Here is a 22,938-nt window from a genome sequence, read left to right as displayed (position 1 = left end):
GAAGGGGACGACAGAGGATGAGATGGCTGGATGGCTTCACCGAGTCGATGGATGTGAGTTTGAGTCAACTCCAGGAGTTGGTGATGGACAGTGAGGCCTGGCATGCTGGGATTCATGGGGTCACAAAGAGTCGGACATGACTGAGCGACTGAACTGAACTGAACTGAATTGAAGAAAAGGGAGACTCATCTCTCCAGAAGGGCTCAGAATGTTATTTTTTGTCTTTGCCCAGCCTTTCTTTTTTTCCTGAGCAGCTGCAGCAGAGTTTAATTTCTGATGTACTGCTAACTCAGGAAATATGTATCCACCGCAGTGATATGTTCCCAAAGCCACAGAAGACATGTAGACCCAGACCTGCCAGTCCAGGTGCTAATAGCATTCTGTAGTTAAACAGGCAAGTGCACACCAGCCCTCAAAGGCAGTGGTGGGTAGTGTCCTGAGGTTAGGCAAGCTGCAGAGGGTCGAAAGAAGAGAACTTTCAGTTACGTGGACAATCTAGGCTAATAAGCAGTGACAATTTCTCAGAGGCTACTGGGTTTGCTCAGTTTTGCTGAGAAATCTTGCTTGCTCCCTGTTGTGTTCTGGGTGATAGATGTAAAGCTTTTTGGTTCTGGATCTAAGATTCAAACTTTGGTTCTTCAACGGAAGGGCTTTTAAGTCAGTTCCGGGCTTTGTTTTTTGTTGAGGGGGCGTAAAAGAAGATCCAAGACAAGGTCCTTGCTCAGTGGGGGATTCATATTAGCTTAACTTTTAGGTTTAAAATCCATCAAACAGTTATCATTACTTTATGTACCTAGCTGCACTGAATTTTCTACCTTAATTTCTAAGTTCGAAGTTACTGATACAAACATTTCCCCATAGTTCTGTCAAGCAGAAGAAGCCAAAGATCAGAAAAGATCAGTGTTGTCTATTAATTTACGTATTTGTTCATTCCACCGCCTTGCCCTCCAGGCACTGTGCTGTGTCCTGGGAGCGTCCAGCCTCACTGGGGATAAGATTCTGAGGAGAGATGATAAGTGCTAAGCAGATTATGTGAGCATTAGTGCACATCACAGTAAACATTCTCCCCACTCCAGTGAGTTTAAAAGTCATGGGCCTTGCTGCCTCTTAGGTAGTTGTTAGATAATTCTTAGAAGTCCGTGAGATCAGAGAGAGGGCTGACCATTCCACTGGGTTAGAAGGCAGGGTCCCCCTGTTCAATTGGATGCTCTGGCTTATAGAGATGCATCATTTTGCTCTATCACAGGTGTAGTGGAAATTCCTGCCTATGTCTTTGTGTGCTTGGGGATGGACCGTGTGGGGAGAAGAAACATTCTGATTTTCTCCCTTCTGTCAAGCGCAGTGACCAGTGGTGTGATTATGGTGATCCCCAAGGTGAGTTCTTTTATGTTTTACTTAGGGAATGGTTAGTTACACTGTGACAGTTTGATGGGGACATTTTCAGCTTATGAATACGAAGATGAAATAAGACATAGGGATAGATTATATACATAATATTTTAAATGTTTTCTTTAAAAAAAACCCATTCCTTATCTGTTATAATAAATAGTAGAAAATTTAAGGGAAAAAGAAATGTGGGAGGTGGGGGCAAAGCCCCAAATCCCACTTCTCAGAGATGGTCAGTGTGGTACTGTGTAAACATGGTAATCTTGAGTGAGGAGAGTAGATTGCAGTTTCCAGTGAGTATCATCATCTTAAACTTTTAGTCATTCATGAAAGTTCTATCCAGCATCTAATATGTACCAGATTCTTTTCTAGGTACCGAAGACGTGCAGTAAGTCAAGTTTCTCTGAGTAAAATGAAGAAAAACAAAATTGAATGAGGGATGGAGAGTGAGTGTGTTTGGAGGGGGAATACACATGCGTACTGTTATTTTATCTAAGGTGGTTGAGGATGGTGTGCCTCTCAGAGAATGTGGCATTTGATCAGAAATCTGAAGGAGCAAGCGAGTCATGGGGACAGATGAAAGATACTATGAGTCTTATGTTCAGAATTGTTCCAGTTTAAACAGTCTTGTTTTTCACTGTGGTAGGTTAGTAGTTCCAAATTTCTATTGTGCATGTATTTCCCAAGGATCTAGTTTCTAAGAATGCAATTTCTTAGGGAGAAACAGTGCCATTAACTACTGAAATGACTTCCTCATTCCTGTATTTTGGCAAACTCTTTGGCCTAGAATACCTCTTGCACCCAGAAGAACTCTTCCTTTTTTCACCCCAAATGTTACTAGAACCTGTATTTTCATTCTCGATATAGAAAATATGGTCACTATAACAATACTTTAAAATAATTTATATTATATATATAATTATAGTGATTATATAATTATAAAGCAATAGTATCTCAACATTTAGATCAAGGCATTTTAAGTTTTGTATATTGTTTGAAATCTAATTTAAGCTAACCAGTGACTTCCTTTTATGCTTCACTTAATTATCAGTGAATTGGTGAATCAAATATGCTATGGATTGAAATTTCCAGGTGATTGAAACATGCAACTGATTCACATTAGTTAAAATTACTTAAGACTTGGAGGTCTCTGCCACTTTGAGGGAGCTTCATCCATACCTTTTTTGCATGTGTTTTTAAGTAGCTTGCAGTTATATTAGTTGAGTTGATGGCAACCCCAGTGAGTATTTAGGGGAACCCTAGAACCTTTCACCTCTACAGTGGTTAAGCCCCAGTAGTTATCTGGAAGACCGGAAAGTGGCTGATGGCATTTCTAGAAATAGAGCACTAACCCTTAATCACAAAAATTTCCCCTCTAATAAAACTTCTCTCCAAATGGTAATGTCAACACAATACAATTTTTCTGAGTTCCATTAATTCATTCAACAAACACTGAATGCAAAGTAATGAAGGTGATAGGTGACACTGGCTGCTTAATACAGGCACCCCCAAATCTCAGTGACTTCACATCATAGACGTTTATTTCTTGCTCACAGAAAGTTTGATGTGGCTCCTTGCTGGTAGGTGTAGGGGTGGTGAAGGGGGTGTTTGGCTCCCTGGAGCCACTCAGGAACACAAGTTGACAGAGGTACTGCCACCCCTAATGCATGAACTCCACGGTCACCTGGGTCTCAACACCCAGCTGGCAGATAGGGGAGGAGAGAAAAGATGGACTGTGAGACGTCTCTGAGAACCACTTCAGGAAGTGGAATACGTCAAGGATGACAGCAGAAACTATCTGGGAGGGTCTTATTCCACAGTGTCTCTTCCCAAATGGCTTTTCTTAGTTGGTAATTTGAAATCTCCTAGGCAGAGGAGGCACAGTAAAACTTTTCTCTAAATCTCAAAAAGAGGGAAAGCTTTTGCAGACCATGAGCAGAATTTACAAAATAGATTCAAACAAAAATGAAACTTACTGTTCTGAAAGACACTGGAGGATTAGAAAGTTCTAAGTAATAATTTTGAGGATTTTCTCTTTTTCTTTTAAAAATATTACTTGATGACAAAATGATGGTCTATTTTGCCAATATATACATTTTCAGGATTACCATGTTTGGCTAGTGGTGGCGAGTATGGCTGGAAAATTTTTCATAGGGGCAGCGTTTGGCCTTATATATCTTTATACGGCGGAGCTGTATCCAACCATTGTAAGGTAAGAGTTATTTATTTTTGTGTTGTTTTCTTATTATCTTTCACTTATGTGTCATATCCTTACATTCAGTCTCTGAGTATAAATGCCTTCTTTTTGTAGAAGTAGGGGAACTCCGAGATGTGGGAAGATTACATGATGATGCTAATTCTGAATCAGAGGCTTTGTCTATACGTCATTAACAAGGATATTAGAGAATTTGTTTTGAAATAATGCTGCTGCTAAGTCACTTCAGTCGTGTCCGACTCTGTGTGACCCCATAGACGGCAGCCCACCAGGCTTCCCCGTCCCTGGGATTCTCCAGGCAAGAACACTGGAGTGGGTTGCCATTTCCTTCTCCAATGCATGAAAGTGAAAAGTGAAAGTGAAGTTGCTCAGTCGTGTCCAACTCTTCGCGACCCCATGGACTGCAGCCCACCAGGCTCCTCCATCCATGGGATTTTCCAGGCCAGAGTACTGGAGTGGAAATAATGCTGTATTGTCCTAAAACCATTTAAAATCTCAAACACAGTTGACTTACACCGACTCAGGGCTAATGTTCTAAGGACGTGTCTCTTGGTGTCCTGATGTCAGTTGTGTCAGGGCTGCCATAACAAAACACCACAGATTGAGGGCTTCAAACAATAGGAGTGTGTTTTCTCATGGTTGTGAAGATTAGAAGTCTGAGATCAAGGGGTCTGGCATGTTTGGTTTCTCCTGGAGCCTCTCTCCTAAGCTAAATAAGAGATACTTACTCATGTTGAAGGGCTTCCCTGGTGGCTCAGATGGTAAAGAATCTGCCTGCAATATGGGAGACCTAGGTTTGATCCCTTGGTTGGGAAGATCCCCTGGAGGAGGGCCTGGCAACTCACTCCAGTATTCTTGCCTGAAGAATCCCCATGGACAGAGGTGCCTGGTGGGCTACATCCCACAGGGTTGCAAAGAATCGGATATGACTGAGTGATATCATGTTGGAAGCACATTCTTTGCTTCCTACTAGAAATTCTATTGGAGTAGACAATGGCAACCCACTCCAGTACTCTTGCCTGGAGAATCCCATGGACGCAGGAGCCTGGTAGGCTGCAGTCCACGGGGTCGAGAAGAGTCGGACACGACTGAGTGACTTCACTTTCACTTTTCACTTTCATGCATTGGAGAAGGAAATGGCAACCCACTCCGGTATTCTTGCCTGGAGAATCCCAGGGATGGTGGAGCCTGGTGAGCTGCCATCTACGGGGTCGCACAGAGTCGGACACGACTGAAGGGATTTAGCAGCAGCAGCAGAGATTCTATAAGGTTTCTATAATTAAGTTTTAAAGGAAAGTACATTAAGATATTGCTTGACTTTAAAAAATTGAAATAGAATGATCCATAGATGTAAATCTTTTGGTTTCCCAAATCCCCACTTCCTATTCTAAATAAACTTCAGCTGTAGAAGACTGATGTTATCCTTAATGTTAGACTGAATGAGTATCGTAAGAGCTTCATCTGCATAGCTGATGAAGACTGGTTTACCTTTCTTTTGTCTTGAATTATCTGCATGTTTGTAGACACTGACATTTCACAGAATGTGAATATAAGTCATGAACATGTGTGCTCAGTTGCTCAGTCATGTCTGACTCTTTGTGACCTCATGGACTGTAGCCTGCCAGGCTCCTCTGTCCATGGGATTTCCCAGGCAAGGATACTGGAGTAGGTTGCCATTTCATCTTCCAGGGGAAATCATGAACAATTCTTGAAAAATTAAAGTTAATTTCCAAGTATATTAAGCTGACTTAAGTTTTAGTATTTATTCCCTGTGGGGAGGGTGGACGGGGATCTGGGCAGCTGTTCTCTCACTGTCTGTATCACATGTCCCTTGTCTTCTGTTCCTGCTGCTGTCTTAATTCTCTCTGTGTTTCCAGGTCGCTGGCCGTGGGGAGTGGCAGCACGGTGGGCCGTGTGGGAAGCATTGTGGCCCCGTTGTGCATTTATCTCTCCAGCGTTTGGATCTTCATGCCACAGGTGTTCATCAATTTATAGGACTTGACTGAGATGTGGTGAGGCACAGCAGCCAACTGCCTTCTATATTTTGATTTACTAGGCTCCAACTTATAATTTGGTTTGGGGATTTCTAGCATCCTTGTTCGGAGAAGGCTATGACACCCCACTCCAGCACTCTTGCCTGGAAAATCCCATGGATGGAGGAGCCTGGTGGGCTGCAGTCCATGGGGTCGCTAAGAGTCGGACACGACTGAGTGACTTCACTTTCACTTTTCACTTTCATGCATTGGAGAAGGAAATGGCAACCCACTCCAGTGTTCTTGCCTGGAGAATCCCAGGGACGGGGGAGCCTGTTGGGCTGCTGTCTTTGGGGTCGCACAGAGTTGGACACAACTGAAGCGACTTAGCTGCAGCAGTGTCCTTGTTAACAGCTCATCAGTTGTTAAGTAGGGTGGTGGTTGCTGTTTCTCTTGTTTGTTGATTGCCTTCCCCCCTCTCCCCACTGTCAGCTGTTAATTGCAACTCAAGTAGGCTCAAGTAGGGCCTCTCCTCAGCACATCACGAAGCCAGGAGCTCTGGTCTCTGGTCTCTGAGCCAGTGCTCCTCCATCGAGATCTGCTGGCTGCCTCCCACCCCCAGCCTTTGTGATGTCTGATCAAGGCCAGTTCTGGAGGCTGCTGTTCCTGGAAGAATCTGGTGGTATCTGGTGGAAAGGTGTAGGGGTGTGTGGTTTGCAGCTTATCTGAAACTTGAGGGACTCTTCCTGGTCGGGGCTGCCTGTGTGCCTCCTCCCTGCACTGGCAGTGTGAGCTGTTCACCTGCTTATGAAGCCTGAGGGCGCTTCTGCTCAGTTTGCAGATTCCCTCCAGGCCCGGAGGCGGTGAGTTTGGGAAGGCATACAGAGCACTGTTACACAACCGGGGCAGGAGGAAGATGGGTGATGGGAGTTCAGGGGCAGGGAGGTGGGGATGGTGCGGGTGGCTGGAGGTGCTGCAGTGACTCAAGAGGGAGCCCCGGGGTTGCTGATCCTCTCCCTCCTCCTCCAGGCTCCCTTTCTGGAAATTCCTGCTTGGAGCTCTCTCTAGGCTGTTCACTCTCTGTCGTCTCTTTCTTTTTCTGATTGCCTCACTCTCCAAGAGCCATCCTGGCTGTCTTTCCCAATCGCTGTGTGGATAACTGCTCCTGAGTGCTGACTTGGCTTCCAAGCAGCAGACTCACTAGCCCTGTGGATATCCTCCCTGGGCATCTTATAACTTCGCCATTTCCCAAACCCACCTGCCTTATGTTCGCTCCTCCTTCTGTCTCCACCATGGAGAGGGAGTCCTTGGCCTCCCACATGACACTGGAACGCCAGCTTTTATCCCCGCCCACCCCACTCCTCTCAATCTACGACACCAAATCCTCCTTGCTCAAAACCTCCCTATGCACCTGCTTCCAGTCCAGCTCCTCATCACTGCCTGCCTCCCAGGTTCCCTCCCCTCACTCTACCCCTACCCCCACCCCCACCCCATCAGGGTAGTTTGCTGAACCCACAGCTCCAGTCCAGCTGCCCCTCACCTTCAGAACAAACCCCAGCTCTGCCTGATCCTCATGTCCTTTCCAGATTGACCCCTCCCCATCTTCCCTATTTTGTTTCTTCACACACTTTCTCCGCCTCTCCACACCCACCCTGCTTTCGCTGATACCCTGCCCCACCTCCTCTGCTGGAACATCCCCTCTGCAGAGAATGCTTCTTGCCCACCTCCCCCAAGCTTTCATGTACCTTTTTTTTTCCTTAAGAGAAAGAGACCCCTTTTCCACAGACTTTCTGTAACCATACAAGTTAAAACCAGGAAAACTGATGGGGCTAATTGACTAAACCAGGACCCCTTCCTGTGGAGGAGGGAGGGACAGGCTTCTGGGGTGTGAGCAGTGTTTTCTTGTGGGTGATCAAGACCATGATATGTTTGATTTATAATTATTTCTTTTCAAACTTTAAACTTTTGTATTAGGGTATAGCCTATTAACAATGTTGTGGTAGTTTCGGGTGAACAGTGAAGGGACTCCACGTACATATACGTGTATCCATTCTCCCCCCAAACCCCATCCAGGCTGCCTCATAACATTGAGCAGAGTTCCATGTGCCATACAATAGGTCCTTGCTGGTTATCCATTTTAAATATAGCAATGTGTATTATAATTATTTCTTAAACTGTACATTTGTTTTATGCATTTAAAACGTATATTTTATGGTAGATAGGTAGATAGATATAGATCTTTTTTTTTTTTTTCCTTTTTAAGAGGTAAATCCAAGAACCATTAGGACCCAGGCTGCATCAGAAGCTGGCACTGCATCTGGGTCAGAACCGTGAAGGGCTCCCAGAACTGGAAGATGCATTATGGCCACGATTTCTGTCCAGTACTCCTAAGAGGTCCCTTTCACAGCATCTTCCCAGGTTTGGCGGAGAGCAGTTCTCCTGGATGATGGTGTCCTGGAGCTTTAAGTGGCTGTGACTTACACAGCTGGGGAGCTGAGACCAAAACTGGACCCACTTGCTTCGTTTCCAGTTTGTCCTCATGCTCTGACTCTGCCGGATGACTAGTGGGGGCAGAATGCTCTAGGGGTGTAGGTGAGGCAGCCCCCATGTATTGATAGCTTTTAGGACACGGAGCAAACCCCACTTCTTCAAGAAGGCCACCCAGACCCAGTGACCCAATCTCCCTCTTTCCCAGGTCTGCATAGCATTTCGTGTGTACCCTTTCCACAGCCTGCTGTGGCAGTTTGGCTGTAACATTTGCACATGTCTTTGTCTCCCAGTTAAACCGTTGAACTCTTGCAGAACAGGGCATTTTGTATCGCCACAATTGGGTCCAGTAAAGCATTTCTCTTACTTTGTTTGCCATTCATGTTATAATTTATAATATTTAACATTTTAAATGAGATACACTGGCTTTTATAATTTAGATTTGCCCTAAGTAACAATAACAGTGAAATCATGGGTGTTATACTAGTTACATGGAGAAGGAAATGGCAACTCACTCCAGTATTCTTGCCTGGGAAATCCCATGGACAGGGGAGTCTGGTGGGCTACAGTCCATGGGGTCGCAAAGAGTCAGATACTACTGAGCAACTAACACACATGCATACTAGTTATATGTCTTATACACTAGCAAAATCCTACAAGTAATAAATTGTTTGCTGCTGCTGCTGCTAAGTCACCTCAGTCGTGTCTGACTCTGTACGACCCCATAGACGGCAGCCCACCAGGCTCCCCCATCCCTGGGATTCTCCAGGCGAGAACACTGGAGTGGGTTGCCATTTCCTTCTCCAATGCATGAAAGTGAAAAGTGAAAGTGAAGTCGCTCAGTTGTCGCGACCCCATGGACTGCAGCCTACCAGGCTCCTCCGTCCATGGGATTTTCCAGGCAAGAGTACTGGAGTGGCATGCCATTGCCTTCTCCAAGACCTTTAAAAAAAAAAAAAAAAAAATCAATGTGCACCCACAGGTGGTATGCATCTGCTTTTGGGGAATCATTGGTTCAACGTGTTTCTCTCTTATGTCCCAGCAACAGGCACCTAGTCAAGTGTGCTTAATTGGGGGAGTTGGGTCTGGCCTACACAAGAAAAGGTTTTTGAGAGCTCACTACTCTTTTTTAGGGCACGGACTTTTCCAGAAGCATCTCCTTTGTGCTAGCATTTTCAGTTCAGTTCAGTTTAGTCGCTCAGTCGAGTCCGACTCTTTGTGACCCCATGAACCACAGCACGCCAGGCTTCCCTGTCCATCATCTCTCCCAGGGTTCACCCAAACCCATGTCCATTGAGTCGGTGATGCCATCCAACCATCTCATCCTCTGTCGGCCCTTCTCCTGGCCTCGATCTTTCCCAGCATCAGGGTCTTTTCAAGTGAGTCAGCTCTTCCCATCAGGTGGCCAAAGTACTGGAGTTTCAGCTTCAACATCAGACCTTCCAATGAACACCCAGGACTGATCTCCTTTAGGATGGACTGGTTGGATCTCCTTGCAGTCCAAAGGACTTTCAAGAGTCTTCTCCAACACCACAGTTCAAAAGCATCAATTCTTTGGCGCTCAGCTTTCTTCACAGTCCAACTCTCACATCCATACATGACTACTGGAAAAACCATAGCCTTGACTAGATGGCATCACCAACTTGATGGACATGAGTTTGAGTGAACTCCAGGAGATGGTGATGGACAGGGAGGCCTAGCGTGCTGCGATTCATGGGGTTGCAAAGAGTTGGACATGACTGAGTGACTGAATTGAACTAAACTGACTAGATGGACCTTTGTTGACAAAATAATGTCTCTGCTTTTTAATACGCTGTCTAGGTTGGTCATAACTTTCCTTCCAAGGAGTAAGCGTCTTTTAATTTCATGGCTGCAGTCACCATCTGCAGTGATTTGGGAGCCCCCCAAAATAAAGTCTGACACTGTTTCCACTGTTTCCGCATCTATTTCCCATGAAGTGATGGGACTGGATGCCATGATCTTCGTTTTCTGAATGTTGAGCTTTAAGCCAACTTTTTCACTCTCCTCTTTCACTTTCTTCAAGAGGCTCTTTAGTTCTTCTTCACTTTCTGCCATAAGGGTGGTGTCATCTGCATATCTAAGGTTATTGATATTCCTCCCAGCAATCTTGATTCCAGCTTGTGTTTCATCCAGCCCAGCATTTCTCATGATGTACTCTGCATAGAAGTTAAATAAGTAGGGTGACAATATACAGCCTTGACGTACTCCTTTTCCTATTTGGAATCAGTCTGTTGTTACATGTCCAGTTCTAATTGTTGCTTCTTGACCTCCATACAGGTTTCTCAAGAGCCAGGTCAGGGGGTCTGGTATTCCCCTCTCTTTCAGAATTTTCAGAATTTTATTGTGATCCATGCAAAGGCTTTGGCATAGTCAACAAAGCAGAAATAGATGTTTTTCTGGAACTCTCTTGCTTTTTCCATGATCCAGCAGATGTTGGCAATTTGATCTCTGGTTCCTCTGCCTTTTCTAAAACCAGCTTGAACATCAGGAAGTTCATCGTTCATGTATTGCTGAAGCCTGGCTTGGAGAATTTTGAGCATTGCTTTACTGGCATGTGAGATGAGTGCAATTGTGTGGTGCTTTGAGCATTCTTTGGCATTGCCTTTCTTTGGGATTGGAATGAAAACGGACCTTTTCCAATCCTGTGGCCACTGCTGAGTTTTCCAAATTTGCTGACATATTGAGTGCAGCACTTTCACAGCATCATCCTTTAGGATTTGAAATAGCTCAACTGGAATTCCATCACCTCCACTAGCTTTGTTCGTAGTGATGCTTCCTAAGGCCCACTTGACTTCACATTCCAGGATGTCTGGCTCTAGGTGAGTGATCACACCATCGTGATTATCTTGGTCGTGAAGATCTTTTTTGTACAGTTCTTCTGTGTATTCTTGCCACTTCTTCTTAATATCTTCTGCTTCTGTTAGGTCCATACCATTTCTGTCCTTTATCGAGCCCATCTTTGCATGAAATGTTCCCTTAGTATCTATAATTTTCTTGAGCTCTCTAGTCTTTCCCATTCTATTGTTTTCCTCTATTTCTTTGCATTGATTACTGAGGAAGGCTTTCTCATCTCTCCTTGCTATTCTTTGGAACTCTGCATTCAGATGCTTATATCTTTCCTTTTCTTCTTTGCTTTTCACTTCTCTTCTTTATGTTCCTCATTAACAGAAGTTGAAAGTGGAAAAGATGTTTTTAAAAAATAAGCCAAGACACATAGAAGAAGATAGATAAATCTATAAAAGCAAACTGCTATAAAGTCACTAAAACCAAATAAAGATTTCTTTTAAGGATATCCATAAAGATCCATTACAGACTGTAAAGTTAAAAGGGATTTTAAATTTTATTTAACAGCTACTCTAATAGTGCTTGTTATATGACAAGCTCTATTTCACTTGCTTTACGAAAAGCAGTCTTCACAGAAGGTTGTTTTTGTTCAGTTGCTCAGTCGTGTCTGACTCTTTGGGACCTCATGGACTGCAGTACACCAGATTTCCCTGTCCTTCACTACCTCCCGGAGTTTGCTCAAACTCATGTCCACTGAGTCAGTGATACCATCCAACCATCTTTTCCTCTGTAGCCTACCTCTTCTCCTGCCCTCAAGCTTTCCCAGCATCAGGGTGTTTTCCGTTCATAGAATGTAGGTGCTGTTTTTGCTATCACTATTTAAATGACATGTTCTGTGCTGTGCTTAATTGCTTAGTCATGTCTGACTCTTTGTGACCGCATGGACTATAACATGCCAGGCTCCTCTGTCCGTGGGGATTCTCCAGGCAATAATACTGGAGTGGGTTGCCATGCCCTCCTCCAGAGGATCTTCCCAACCCAGGGATCAAACCCATGTCTCTTACATTGCAGGTAGATTCTTACTGTCTGAGCCACCAGGGAAGCCCTTAAATGACATACTTGGGTTCAAATCCAAATACCATGCCTTTTTCGTAGGTTAAACAAACAGTCCTAAAAGGGATGCAGAGAAACAAGTTCTTTCACCTTGACCCTCATCCCCCCTCCCCCAGGACTACCTCTGTCATCACGGTCTTGTGTGTATTTGCAAAAATATTCTGTGAATGTGCTTCCTTTGGATGTAGCAGATGTAGCTTGTTATTTTTAATGAGTAAAAAAATAAATTATTAAATTTCTCATTAAGCTTATTTATGGATGTCAAACTGCCCAGGGAGCCAGTATTTTCCTTTCGAGGAATAGACATAATCATCTAGAAGATAAGTTTATATTTTCTGTTTCCAAAAGAAGCACATGAGCATCATTCCTTCTGTTGCTTTTATTTTCAACCATAATTTTTTAGTAATCTAAGGAAAAAAGTGGACATCTAATTCACATAATCTTTGTATTCGTGAACTCATTTGGCAAAGGTTGAGTGTTGATTTTAAATTAGGTGATAAGGAGCAGGGATGAAAGAGACAGCATTTGTCCTGAAACATGTCCATGACTGGTGTGGAAGGCAGAGGTCCCAGAGAAGAGGGCTGGGGTAGGGAATGTTGGGGTTATGGGGTTGCAGGAGAAGGCTACCAACCCAGCTAGGGCCAGAGGAGAAGTTTCCTGCAGGAGGGGCCTTTCATCTGCATCTGGAGGGGCTGGTGAGAGTCAGCCAAGTGGAAGAGGAGATAAGGGAATTCCATGCAGAGGCAACAGAAAGGCAAAAACTTAGAGGGGAAAAGAAACATGGCCAGTTTGGGTCTGGGTGCAGGCATTGGTGCTAACACCCAGGGTGGTGTGGTGTCAGGAGGTAAGGGTGAAGGGATGCAGGGATCTCAAAGGAGGTCAGAATATTGGACTAAAGGCAGGTTGGAGCAGACAGGATGGAAAGTGTTACCCCCTGGACCCGTGACAAGTTGGGTATGGTGGAGAGGGGCAGCAGGAGGGGTGGAAGGTTGTTCTCAGGGCTGTAGGGGACTCTAGGAGGAGCAACAAGGCTGAGGTGGGGAGGAACAGTGCACTTGAATTGTGGGTGAGGAGTGGGAGGTGCCTGCTTGATGGCTGGGGAGGGGGCAGCGACGTGGGGGGTGGGGGGGCGGGGGGAGGCTGGTGCCTTTACAGGTCTGGAACTCCCAGGGGTACAGGCTTGAGAGTCAGCTTATGAAGGGTGAGGGAAAAGGGAGGGTGACTGAAGAGCAGAAGCCTGGAAACAGTGGCATTTAGCGCCAGATGGGAAGAGGGGTTCAGGGCAGAAACTGAGGGGGCAGCAGGGGAGGTGACCGGGACCCCAAAGGAGGTGGGGAGGCGAGGAAGGCAGAACGGCTTCCGGCTGTCAGGTTTGGCAGCTAGGAATCTGTGGCCTGGGAAGAGCAGCGTCCATGGGTGTTGGGTGGGGGCCATGCTGCTGGGGGGCGGGGGAGGCGAGGGTGAGCAGGATGGAAGGAGAAGCAGGGACTGCTGTGGAGAAGATGGGCGGGGGCTGCAGTGGATGTGGGCTGAGGCGGAGAGTCTCTTGCTTGTTTCAGAAGATAGAGAGTAGTAATGACAGCTACCGTTTATTGGCTCCTCAACTGTTACTGTTTTAAGTGCCCTAAATGTGTTATTTAATTTAATCCTTTCAACAGTCCTTTGGGGGCAGGTAGTATTATTTGGAGAAGGCAATGGCACCCCACTCCAGTACTCTTGCCTGGAGAATCCCAGGGACAGGGGAGCCTGGTGGGCTGCTGTCTCTAGGGTCGCACAGAGTCGGACACGACTGAAGCGACTTAGCAGCAGCAGTATTACAGATAAGGAAACTGAGGAGCAGAAAAATTAAGTCACCTGCCCAGGGCCACACAGGTAGCAAGTACAAGTTCCCAGGCAGAGTGGGTACAGAGATTGTAAGAAGCTCAAGAAATTTATTTTTACTGAGGGAAACTAGCCAGTGGAAAGGAAAAGATCAAAAGTTTGTGAGAAAGAAGGGAGATCTATTGATGGGGGAAGACCCTGCCCCTCCACCGCCCTCCCCCAGGAGAAGGTGAGAGGGGACAAAGACTCCTCCTGGCCAGGGGGAGGGAGAGGTGGGATTGAGGGGGTTGTTGGAGTGCTTGTGTGGGGTAGCGAGGGCTGGCCAAGGGGGTGGGGGACCTGCTTGGAGTGAAAGGAGAGATGCAAGGTTCTGAGTTTATTCAGTGCCTGACTATTCTCACTACTAACTACTACGCTTGCTCTTTGAAAGAAAAGTTTTGACTAACCTAGACAGCATACTGAAAAGCAGAGACATTACTTTGCCAGCAAATATCCATCTAGTCAAGGCTATGGTTTTTCTAGTGGTCATGTATGGATGTGAGAGTTGGACTATAAAAAAAGCTGAGCACCGCAGAATTGATGCTTTTGAACTGTGGTGTTGGAGAAGACTCTTGAGAGTCCCGTGGGCTGCAAGGAGATCCAACCAGTCCATCCTAAAGGAAATCAGTCCTGAATATTCATTGGAAGGACTGATGTTGAAGCTGAAACTCCAATTGTTTGGCCACCTGATGCAAAGAGCTGACTCATTTGAAAAGACCCTGATGCTGGGAAAGATTGAAGGCAAGAGGAGAAGGGGATGACAGAGGATGAGATGGTTGGATGGCATCACCAACTCAATGGACATGAGTTTGAGTAAACTCCGGGAGTTGGTGATGGATAGGGAGGCCTGGCATGCTGCAGTCCATGGGGTCACAAAGAGTCAGACACGACTGAGTGACTAAACTGAACTGATTCTCACTACCAAGTTAAAAAAGAAAATCCAGTCTTGTCTTGAATTGTCCATTTGATTCTATTTCTTGTTTAGACTTGTTCAGTGTTTTTCAGACCCTGACAGAGGTCTCTCTTGGGATTTCTAACGTCCTTTGCAATATCACTTTAAATTCTGTTACTGTTTCTTGGCTTACTCATGCATTTCTGGAATTAGGTTATCAGTGTTTTGCAAAACAAGTCAAGAACTGTCTTCCCAGGTCACATCTGTACCTGATGTGGCCTCATGTCGTGTCTCAATTTACACTGTATCTCAGAGACTATAGAAGCACCAAATATGCAGATTTATCAGAAAGCCTATGCCTTAATTTATTTTTATGGGCTCTTCTCAGTACTTTTTGCTAAAGGAGTTTAAATTATGTAAAAACAAAGTTTTTACAGACTATAACCAGATTTAGTTCTAAAACCCACCCATATCTTCATAGTGGTCAACAGAGAAGAGATATGCAGACTTTAGTTTTTTAATGTGATTTGCATTTTTGAAAGCAAACACCTTGGTGGTAGTCTAAAAGGCTGCCTTTCACGTGTCAAAACCTGGAAGGTAAAGAAATACTGAATTTTTATAGGAAATCACTTGGAAACTGTCGTTCAGTTCAGTTCAGTTCAGTTCAGTCGCTCAGTCGTGTCTGACTCTTTGCGACTCCATGAATCGCAGCACGCCAGGCCTCCCTGTCCATCACCAACTCCCGGAGTTCACTCAAACTCATGTCCATCGAGTCGGTGATGCCATCCAGCCATCTCATCCTCTGTCATCCCTTTTTCCTTCTGCCCCCAATCCCTCCCAGCATCAGAGTCTTTTCCAATGAGTCCACTCTTCGCATGAGGTGGCCAAAGTATTGGAGTTTCAGCTTTAGTATCATTCCTTCCAAAGAAATCCCAGGGTTGATCTCCTTCTGAATGGACTGGCTGGATCTCCTTGCAGTCCAAGGGACTCTCAAGAGTCTTCTCCAACACCACGGTTCAAAAGTATCAATTCTTCAGTGCTCAGCTTCCTTTACATTCCAACTCTCACATCCATACATGACTACTGGAAAAACCATAGCCTTGACTAGTGGACCTTTGTTGGCAAAGTAATGTCTCTGCTTTTCAATATGCTATCAAGGTTGGTCATAACTTTCCTTCCGAGGAGTAAGTGTCTTAATTTCATGGCTGCAGTCACCATCTGCAGTGATTTTGGAGCCCCCCCAAATAAAGTCTGACACTGTTTCCACTGTTTCCCCATCTATTTCCCATAAAGTGATGTTCCCCCCACACAAAGTAGCAGCTAGTTTCCATTGCCTCAGTTTTGTTTCCCCCTAAATGCTCCAGATTTTGGTTCATTGAACTGTTCATTGGTGCATGCATGCATTTATTCAGTCCCCACCATTTACTGAATGCTGATAGCATGTCCATTATTGGGGGCAGGAGCAGGGTTGACTAAGACAATCCCTAACCATCAAGTCCAAATCCAAGATGCTGGGCTCTCCCATGAGGCTCTGGAGCCTGGCAAGACAGGGCAGGGAGTTTTTTTTCTTCAGTGTAGCTCCTAGGACTGTGCCTACAAGAGTAATAATGCAGGCAGTAACTGGGATTTATTGAGTAGGTGCTCCATGGTGGTTGATGAATGATCAGATTAAGCTTAGTCAACTAATTAAAAGTAACCAAAAAGGTCTTCAGTTCAGTTCAGTCGCTCAGTCGTGTCTGACTCTTTGCGACCCCATGAATTGCAGCACGCCAGGCCTTCCTGTCCATCACCAACTACCGGCATTCAAAAAGGTCTTACTGAGAAACAAAAATGCCAGCTGTTATGTCAATTTCAATTCTATTGCCCTCTGAACAAAGTTCAGAAATGATTATTCTCTGAAGAGTACATTTCTTCCTGGATGTGTCACTTTTGTTTTTTTTTTTTGCTTCCTTCTAGTTGCTTGTTGGGACTTTGGCCTTAGTGAGTGGAGTTCTAACATTCTTGCTTCCGGAAACCCTCAGGAGGCCTCTGACAACTACTTGGGAAGAGACTGAAAAGGAGAGCAGTTCAGGCAAATTACTTTCCACAACCAGTAATACTGTGTTAGAAAATGTCATAGTGGAGAACTCTGAGGATTCTAGTCTTAATAAATAAACGGGCCAGAAGTGCTATCCAGCACCCAAAATATTGTTTAATGCTTTTGTATTAGAGGAACATTATTCTCATCTCCTGCATGTCATGTATATGTGTCTTTTTAAAGTTTTTGTAAGAAAGTTTTGAAACAGTTGTTTTGTAAAAGTAGAAGAAATAAAACACAATATGAGAATTCTGTTTTTTTTTATACTGCTTTCTTATTGCCACAAAATACTTTTCCGTGTTTGTTCTTCTGTGTCACTAATTCTTGCAGGACTGAGGGACTGCTACATGGCTCCCTTCAGTATTGGGGCTCCTTCCCCCCAACACCTGGACTGTTGACTGGGAGGAGGGGACATGTGAGAGTGTGTTTCTTTTGACAAAACCACTTGCCGATTCTATTTATGATATTCCTTTCTCTCTTAGGAGAATCATAGCTCTAAATTCAAGTCTTATTAAAAATGCTCCATCAAAAACCACTTGTCTAACTATAAAAACTATAGTTACCTTGCTTTTCAGCACCCCGAGGGCTTGAATGTACAGACAAATGTACTTATGTTTGGTCTACTTAAGGGACTCACACTTGGTAGGGGCCAGGAGTGAGTTTTCTTGTCTGAATTTCCTATTTTTCCTAAATTTACCAAATTCTCCCTATAGGTCTCATTCCTTGTGCATAGAAGCTGTGGCATTTTGGTGTTACAAAAGTATTGCAAATTTTTTTAACTTTCTAGATCATCTAGGAAATTGACATCTGGATGTGTTCCCAATATAAAATAATTTTTAAGTATTGTTACCTTTTAAAAATAATTTATAGAAAGGTTTTACTTTCTTTTAAAGTAATAAATTTTGTTCCTTAGCTTCACTTATATTTTGCAAAAACAGTGTAAGATCCTAAACATTTCAACTGCAGAAATATGGCATATGGTATTATCTATTATAGGAGTATGCTTTCCACATAAGTTGCACATAGGTTTGGGGTATTTTCTTTACTTGGGTTTCATCAGAAGTTCGTAATTTTTGTTTTCTTTGCTCTTGAAATTTAGCTGTTGGATACATCTTATGTCCAGTATATTAAAATTAAGGAAGCATTAGTGTTATCTGTAGAGGCAAGTGAAAGAGAGATTATGACAATTGTAAAGGAGTACGTCAAGGCTGTATATTGTCACCCTACTTATTTAACTTATATGCAGAGTACATCATGAGAAACGCTGGGCTGGAGGAAGCACAAGATGGAATCAAGATTGCCAGGAGAAATATCAATAACCTCAGATATGCAGACGACACCACCCTTATGGCAGAAAGTGAAGAGGAACTAAAGAGCCTCTTGATGAAAGTGAAAGAGGAGAGTGAAAAAGCTGGCTTAAATCTCAACATTCAGAAAACTAAGATCATGGCATCTGTTCCCATCACTTCATGGCAATAGATGGGGAAACAGTGGAAACAGCGTCAGACTATTTTTTGGGACTCCAAAATCACTGCAGATGGTGATTGCAGCCATGAAATTAAAGGACACTTACTCCTTGGAAGGAAAGTTATGACCAACCTAGATAGCATATTAAAAAGCAGAGACATTACTTTGCCAACAAAGGTTCGTCTAGTCAAGGCTATGTGCCGGGGTCCAGCCCCAGCAGGATCCAGGGGTACCCTCAGGATGACGGCGTCGTGAATAAGAGAGAGAGAAAGAGAGAAAGAATGACACGGGGAGACCAAGCTTCGGTGAACGAGGCCCATAACTTTATTTTCAAAAGGAACTTTTATACCTTGACTTGTACATAGAGGGAAATGAAAGATGCAAAGTCATACAGAGTCAGCCCAAACATTACATCTGTTTTGTCTTTATCGAAACCAGGAATTTTTCTGCATACCTTTCCCATAAACAATGTTGTGTACATTATCTTCTGGCCTTGGAGGCCTGTGGACATTTTATGACCCTTTTTTGATAAAAGCTGCTCAATCAGAAAACTTATTTTCCCTTGAAGTGTTTTTTCTTTATATTTCTAATCTATGTCAGCCTCAGAAAGTGCTAAAGAGAGTTACGTACTCACGGAGCAAAGGTGCAGTGAGTTACAACAAAGAACCAATTAGCTCAAAGGTCTGATGTGGTTAATTCCAAGGCTGCTACTTGTTTTTCTTACATTCCAACTATGTTAACCAATACACTCCCAGGTGCACAATGGATAAGAGATATGGGAACTTGGCAGTAAGCATTGGCTCAACAATGAAATCCTACACCAGCACTACTCTAATAGTTTTTAACTCTTCGAAAGGCTCTATATTTTTAGAATGTTTTAGGCTTCCCGTGTCTCTCACGGTGGGGAGGCTGTGAAAAATCATGTGCGTAGCTGCAAGAGTCTGGATAAACCTGCCAGGCAAGCTAAAAGCCATCAGAGGGGTTTGAATTGAAACACTCCTATCATGCCCAGGAGACTTATTAACTAAAGCCCTAAGTTGACTTTTTCCAGAGAAAGGTGGTTGGGGATAGCCCCCTGTTAATGTCAGAAGAGTTGGTGAAAGGCACAAAATAGTAAGACAGACAGATTCTGGTTTTGGGGTAGATGCTCGAGCAGATCCAGGGGGTCCCTCGAGTTCTGATCCACCTTGCTCATCAGATCTCTTCCATATGACCTTGTCATGGGTGGGATCTCCCGTGGTGGCTCCCGGCAGGTATGGTTTTTCCAGTGGTCACATATGGATATGAGAGTTGGACTATAAAGAAATCTGAATGCAGAAGAATTGATGCTTTTGAACTGTGGTGTTGGAGAAGACTCTTGAGAGTCCCTTGGACTGCAAGGAGATCCAACCAGTCCATCCTAAAGGAGATCAGTCCTGGGTGTTCATTGGAAGGACTGATGTTGAAGTTGCAACTCCAATACTTTGGCCACCTGATGAGAAGAGCTGACTCATTGGAAAAGACCCTGATGCTTGGAAAGATTGAGGGAAGGAGAAGAAGGGGACGACAGAGGATGAGATGGTTGGATGGCATCACCGACTCAATGGACATGGGTTTGGGGGGACTCTGGGAATTGGTGATGGACAGGGAGGCCTGGTGTGCTGCGGTTCATGGGGTCGCAAAGAGTTGGAAACCACTGAGCGACTGAACTGAACTGAACTGAGAGATACTGTAGTTTAAAAAAAGGGATTTGACTTGAGTTATTTAGACTTTTTATATTAATTCAGTTCCCTGGATAATCACTCAATTTTTCACTTGGCCTTTCTGCTTGTAAAATAAGAATAAAAAACTTTTTCCTTTTGTAAAAGAAAAGAAAAAACAGATAGGAGGATATGAGAAGAAAGGAGGAAGACATTTTATAATCCTTTCTGTCGTCTTATTTTGTCTCCCTTTCTTTTATTCCTTCAAACTCAGCCTGTTCTACTGTCATTTAGAGTTTTCATTTTAGTTAATATTTGATATTTTATTGACTTTCTTTTTTTGTTCTGGGTTAGTTTTCTAGGTAAAGTACCACAGACAAGGTGATTTAAACAATGGAAATTTATTTCTCACAGTTTTAGAGGTTGGAACTCCAAGGTTAAGGTGTTGGCAAGGTAGATTTTGCTCTGAGGCTTCTTCTCTTGGCTTGCAGGCAGCTACCGTCTGGCTGCGTGCTCCTATGACCTCTTTCGCTCTTGCAGGGAAGAGTGATGGAGGGTGGTGGGGGAGATAGAGCAGGTGTTTTATTGCCCCTCCTTATAAGGGGGGGGGTTGTTGCCCCTCCCCACTCTCATTACCTCGTTGAATTCTACATTTCGTCCATAATACTCATGCGTGTGTTTGGTGTATGCACACAAAGTCACTTCAGTCATGTCCGACTCTGCGTCCCTATGGAACGTAGCCCCACCAGGCTCCTCTGTCCATGAGATTCTCCAGGCAAGAATTCTGGAGTGGGTAGCCATGCCCTCCTCCATGGGATCTTCCAGACCTAGGGATCGAACCTGTAGCTCCTGCGCCTCCTGCATCGCAGGCAGATTCTTTACCTTTGAGCCACCAATGTCCAGTCCAAAAAAAAACCCATCACATTTTGCACTGGCAGTGGAAGCAGGGAATATAGGCTTGGGGCTCCCAGCCCAGTGATGGCAGTGACTGATCTCTGGGTAATTTCTCCTCCATTTATTCCACCAATCCTTCCTGTACTTTTGTAACTAATGCCCTATATTAAATTTCTCCTTACTTGAAATATCTTCGAGTTTTCTGTTTTCCTATTTTCTAATTATTTTCTACTGCTTATTGCATAACATAAAAGAAGATGCTTGATTTTTGTATGTTACTGTCTCAGCCTTCATAAAAAGTGTTATTAGCTCCAAAGGAAAAGAAAAAACACAGCATAACAATTCACACATATTAGTCATAGAGAAAGCCAAACACACTTTGTTCCTCTAGCATTTCTTAATATGTACAGCTTTCTGATTTTATACTTGAAAAAGAGTAATGTTGTATGTCTGTAATAACGTGTGCTCAGTCATGTCTGACTCTTTGTGACCGCATGAACTGTTGCCCACCAGGCTCCTCTGTGCGTGGAATTTTCCAGGCAAGAATACTGGAGCGGGTTGCCATTTCCTGCTCTAGATGTTTATAATCGTTGGAACCTGGTTGTGTATGTAGCACATCACATCTATCTCTGGTTGTAAACATTTCAAGGAGCACTTTACCACAGACTTGGAAAGCTCAGAGAAGAGCCCACATACTAGTAGGTAAACTTCAGGCAGGTGACCTTATTACCAGTGGAGGCATGTGGATAAAACTCAAAACAAAGTAAACCTGGCCATCAGCCTTCTCACTTGGGCAAATCAATTTCTCTCTGCTTCGGTATTTTCATTAGAAAATTCAGGATCATATTAAAACATCACTTCTTTATTCACATATCTCCACTGCCCCTTACACATTGTTGCCTGTTGAGGTCAAGTCAATGCATGGACCACAGTTACGCTGAACTGGTAATAAGGTCACCAGAGATACTATATATCTACATCATTTAATGCCACACTGCACAGCCCAGATACTGTACGGTGCCATTTCTCCATGTGCTTTGTATGATTCCACCATGCTGTCAAGGGGAGTGTGGCGGGCATCCTGTCCAGCCTTGGTCTTGGCCAGTCAGCATTTGGAGCCTGTCATGCTATCCCTGTTCTGAATCAATTGTGTCCTACAATATACGTTTCTTCCCTGAGGACTCGCAGTTTAGATGGTTCTGGTGGTAGTTTCGGCCCATAATAGCTGCAGTGAAGACATGTGTGCTCAGTCACTTCAGTTGTGTCCAGCTCTTTGCCACCCTGTGGACTGTAGCCCACCAGGTTCCTCTGTCCATGGGATTTTCCAGGCAAGAATACTGGAGTGGGTTGACATTTCCTTCTCCAGGAGATTTTCCCGACTGAGGGATTGAACCTGCATCTCCTGCATTGCAGACAGGTTCTTTACCCACTAAGCTAGGACGCCCGCATGGAAGATTTGCTGTGAGGCCAGTAAAGCACAAATTTCAGACTTACTTCCCTCACTTGCACACGCTTTTGAGAAAGACCTTAGCAATCATTTGGTTGTAAATCTTGGTAAATTTTATAAATTTTGCAAAAGTAATATATAGTAACTGCAATCAGTGAAGACTGCTATCTCTTTCCACTCTTTTCCTTCTGTAATAGGTCATCTCTATCAGATGGCATCAAAGTGGTCACAGACATTTTTTTCTTTAATGATTTTGTGTATAGACATAAAAGAGAGCTTTTAAAACTGTAGAACTTCAGACCCCCTAAAAGCTGAATCTGTCCTCCTCCCCCCATCCCTCCAATCTTTGTTAAAAGCTATGTTGTTAGGTGTAAGTTCATATTAAAAATATACTCTGAATGTATTTAATTGAATGGTCGGTTCTGAGGGACTGACTTGTCCCCTTTTGATCGGTCTTATCAAGTATTTACTTACCACATACTCAATACAAAGAGTTCATTCTATAAAATGGCAATATGCAAAGAGGGGTACTTAGATTCTTGTGGGTAGTTAAGAGAAACTTTTCTTATTTAAGATGGTGAATGCTGACTTAGAAGCCATGGTAACTATGGATAACGATGGTTACTCCTCCAGCTGAATGCCT

The 22,938-nt window shown here is 44.0% G+C and overlaps 1 protein-coding gene across 3 annotated transcripts in view; it reads left to right on the top strand.

Annotated features, from left to right (window-relative positions):
* Nucleotides 1-17,057, top strand: part of SLC22A16 (solute carrier family 22 member 16) — a 35,425-nt gene extending 18,368 nt beyond the window's left edge. Inside the window, exons 5-8 of one of the 3 annotated variants that reach the window (XM_006071821.4) lie at nt 1,247-1,374; nt 3,489-3,598; nt 5,479-5,578; nt 16,688-17,057. In XM_006071821.4, coding sequence (XP_006071883.3) covers nt 1,247-1,374; nt 3,489-3,598; nt 5,479-5,578; nt 16,688-16,885 — 536 coding nt within the window. In that variant the 3' untranslated portion in view covers nt 16,886-17,057. Of the gene's footprint in view, nt 1-1,246; nt 1,375-3,488; nt 3,599-5,478; nt 5,614-16,687 lie in introns of all 3 variants that reach the window. The other 2 variants (XM_006071822.4, XM_044924405.2) reach the window with 2 other exon arrangements.
* The last annotated feature ends 5,881 nt before the right edge of the window (nt 17,058-22,938 follow it).

The sequence above is a fragment of the Bubalus bubalis genome, chromosome 10 (genome assembly GCF_019923935.1).
Source record: "Bubalus bubalis isolate 160015118507 breed Murrah chromosome 10, NDDB_SH_1, whole genome shotgun sequence".
Lineage (NCBI taxonomy): Eukaryota > Metazoa > Chordata > Mammalia > Artiodactyla > Bovidae > Bubalus > Bubalus bubalis.
This window is presented reverse-complemented; position numbering and strand designations above follow the sequence as displayed.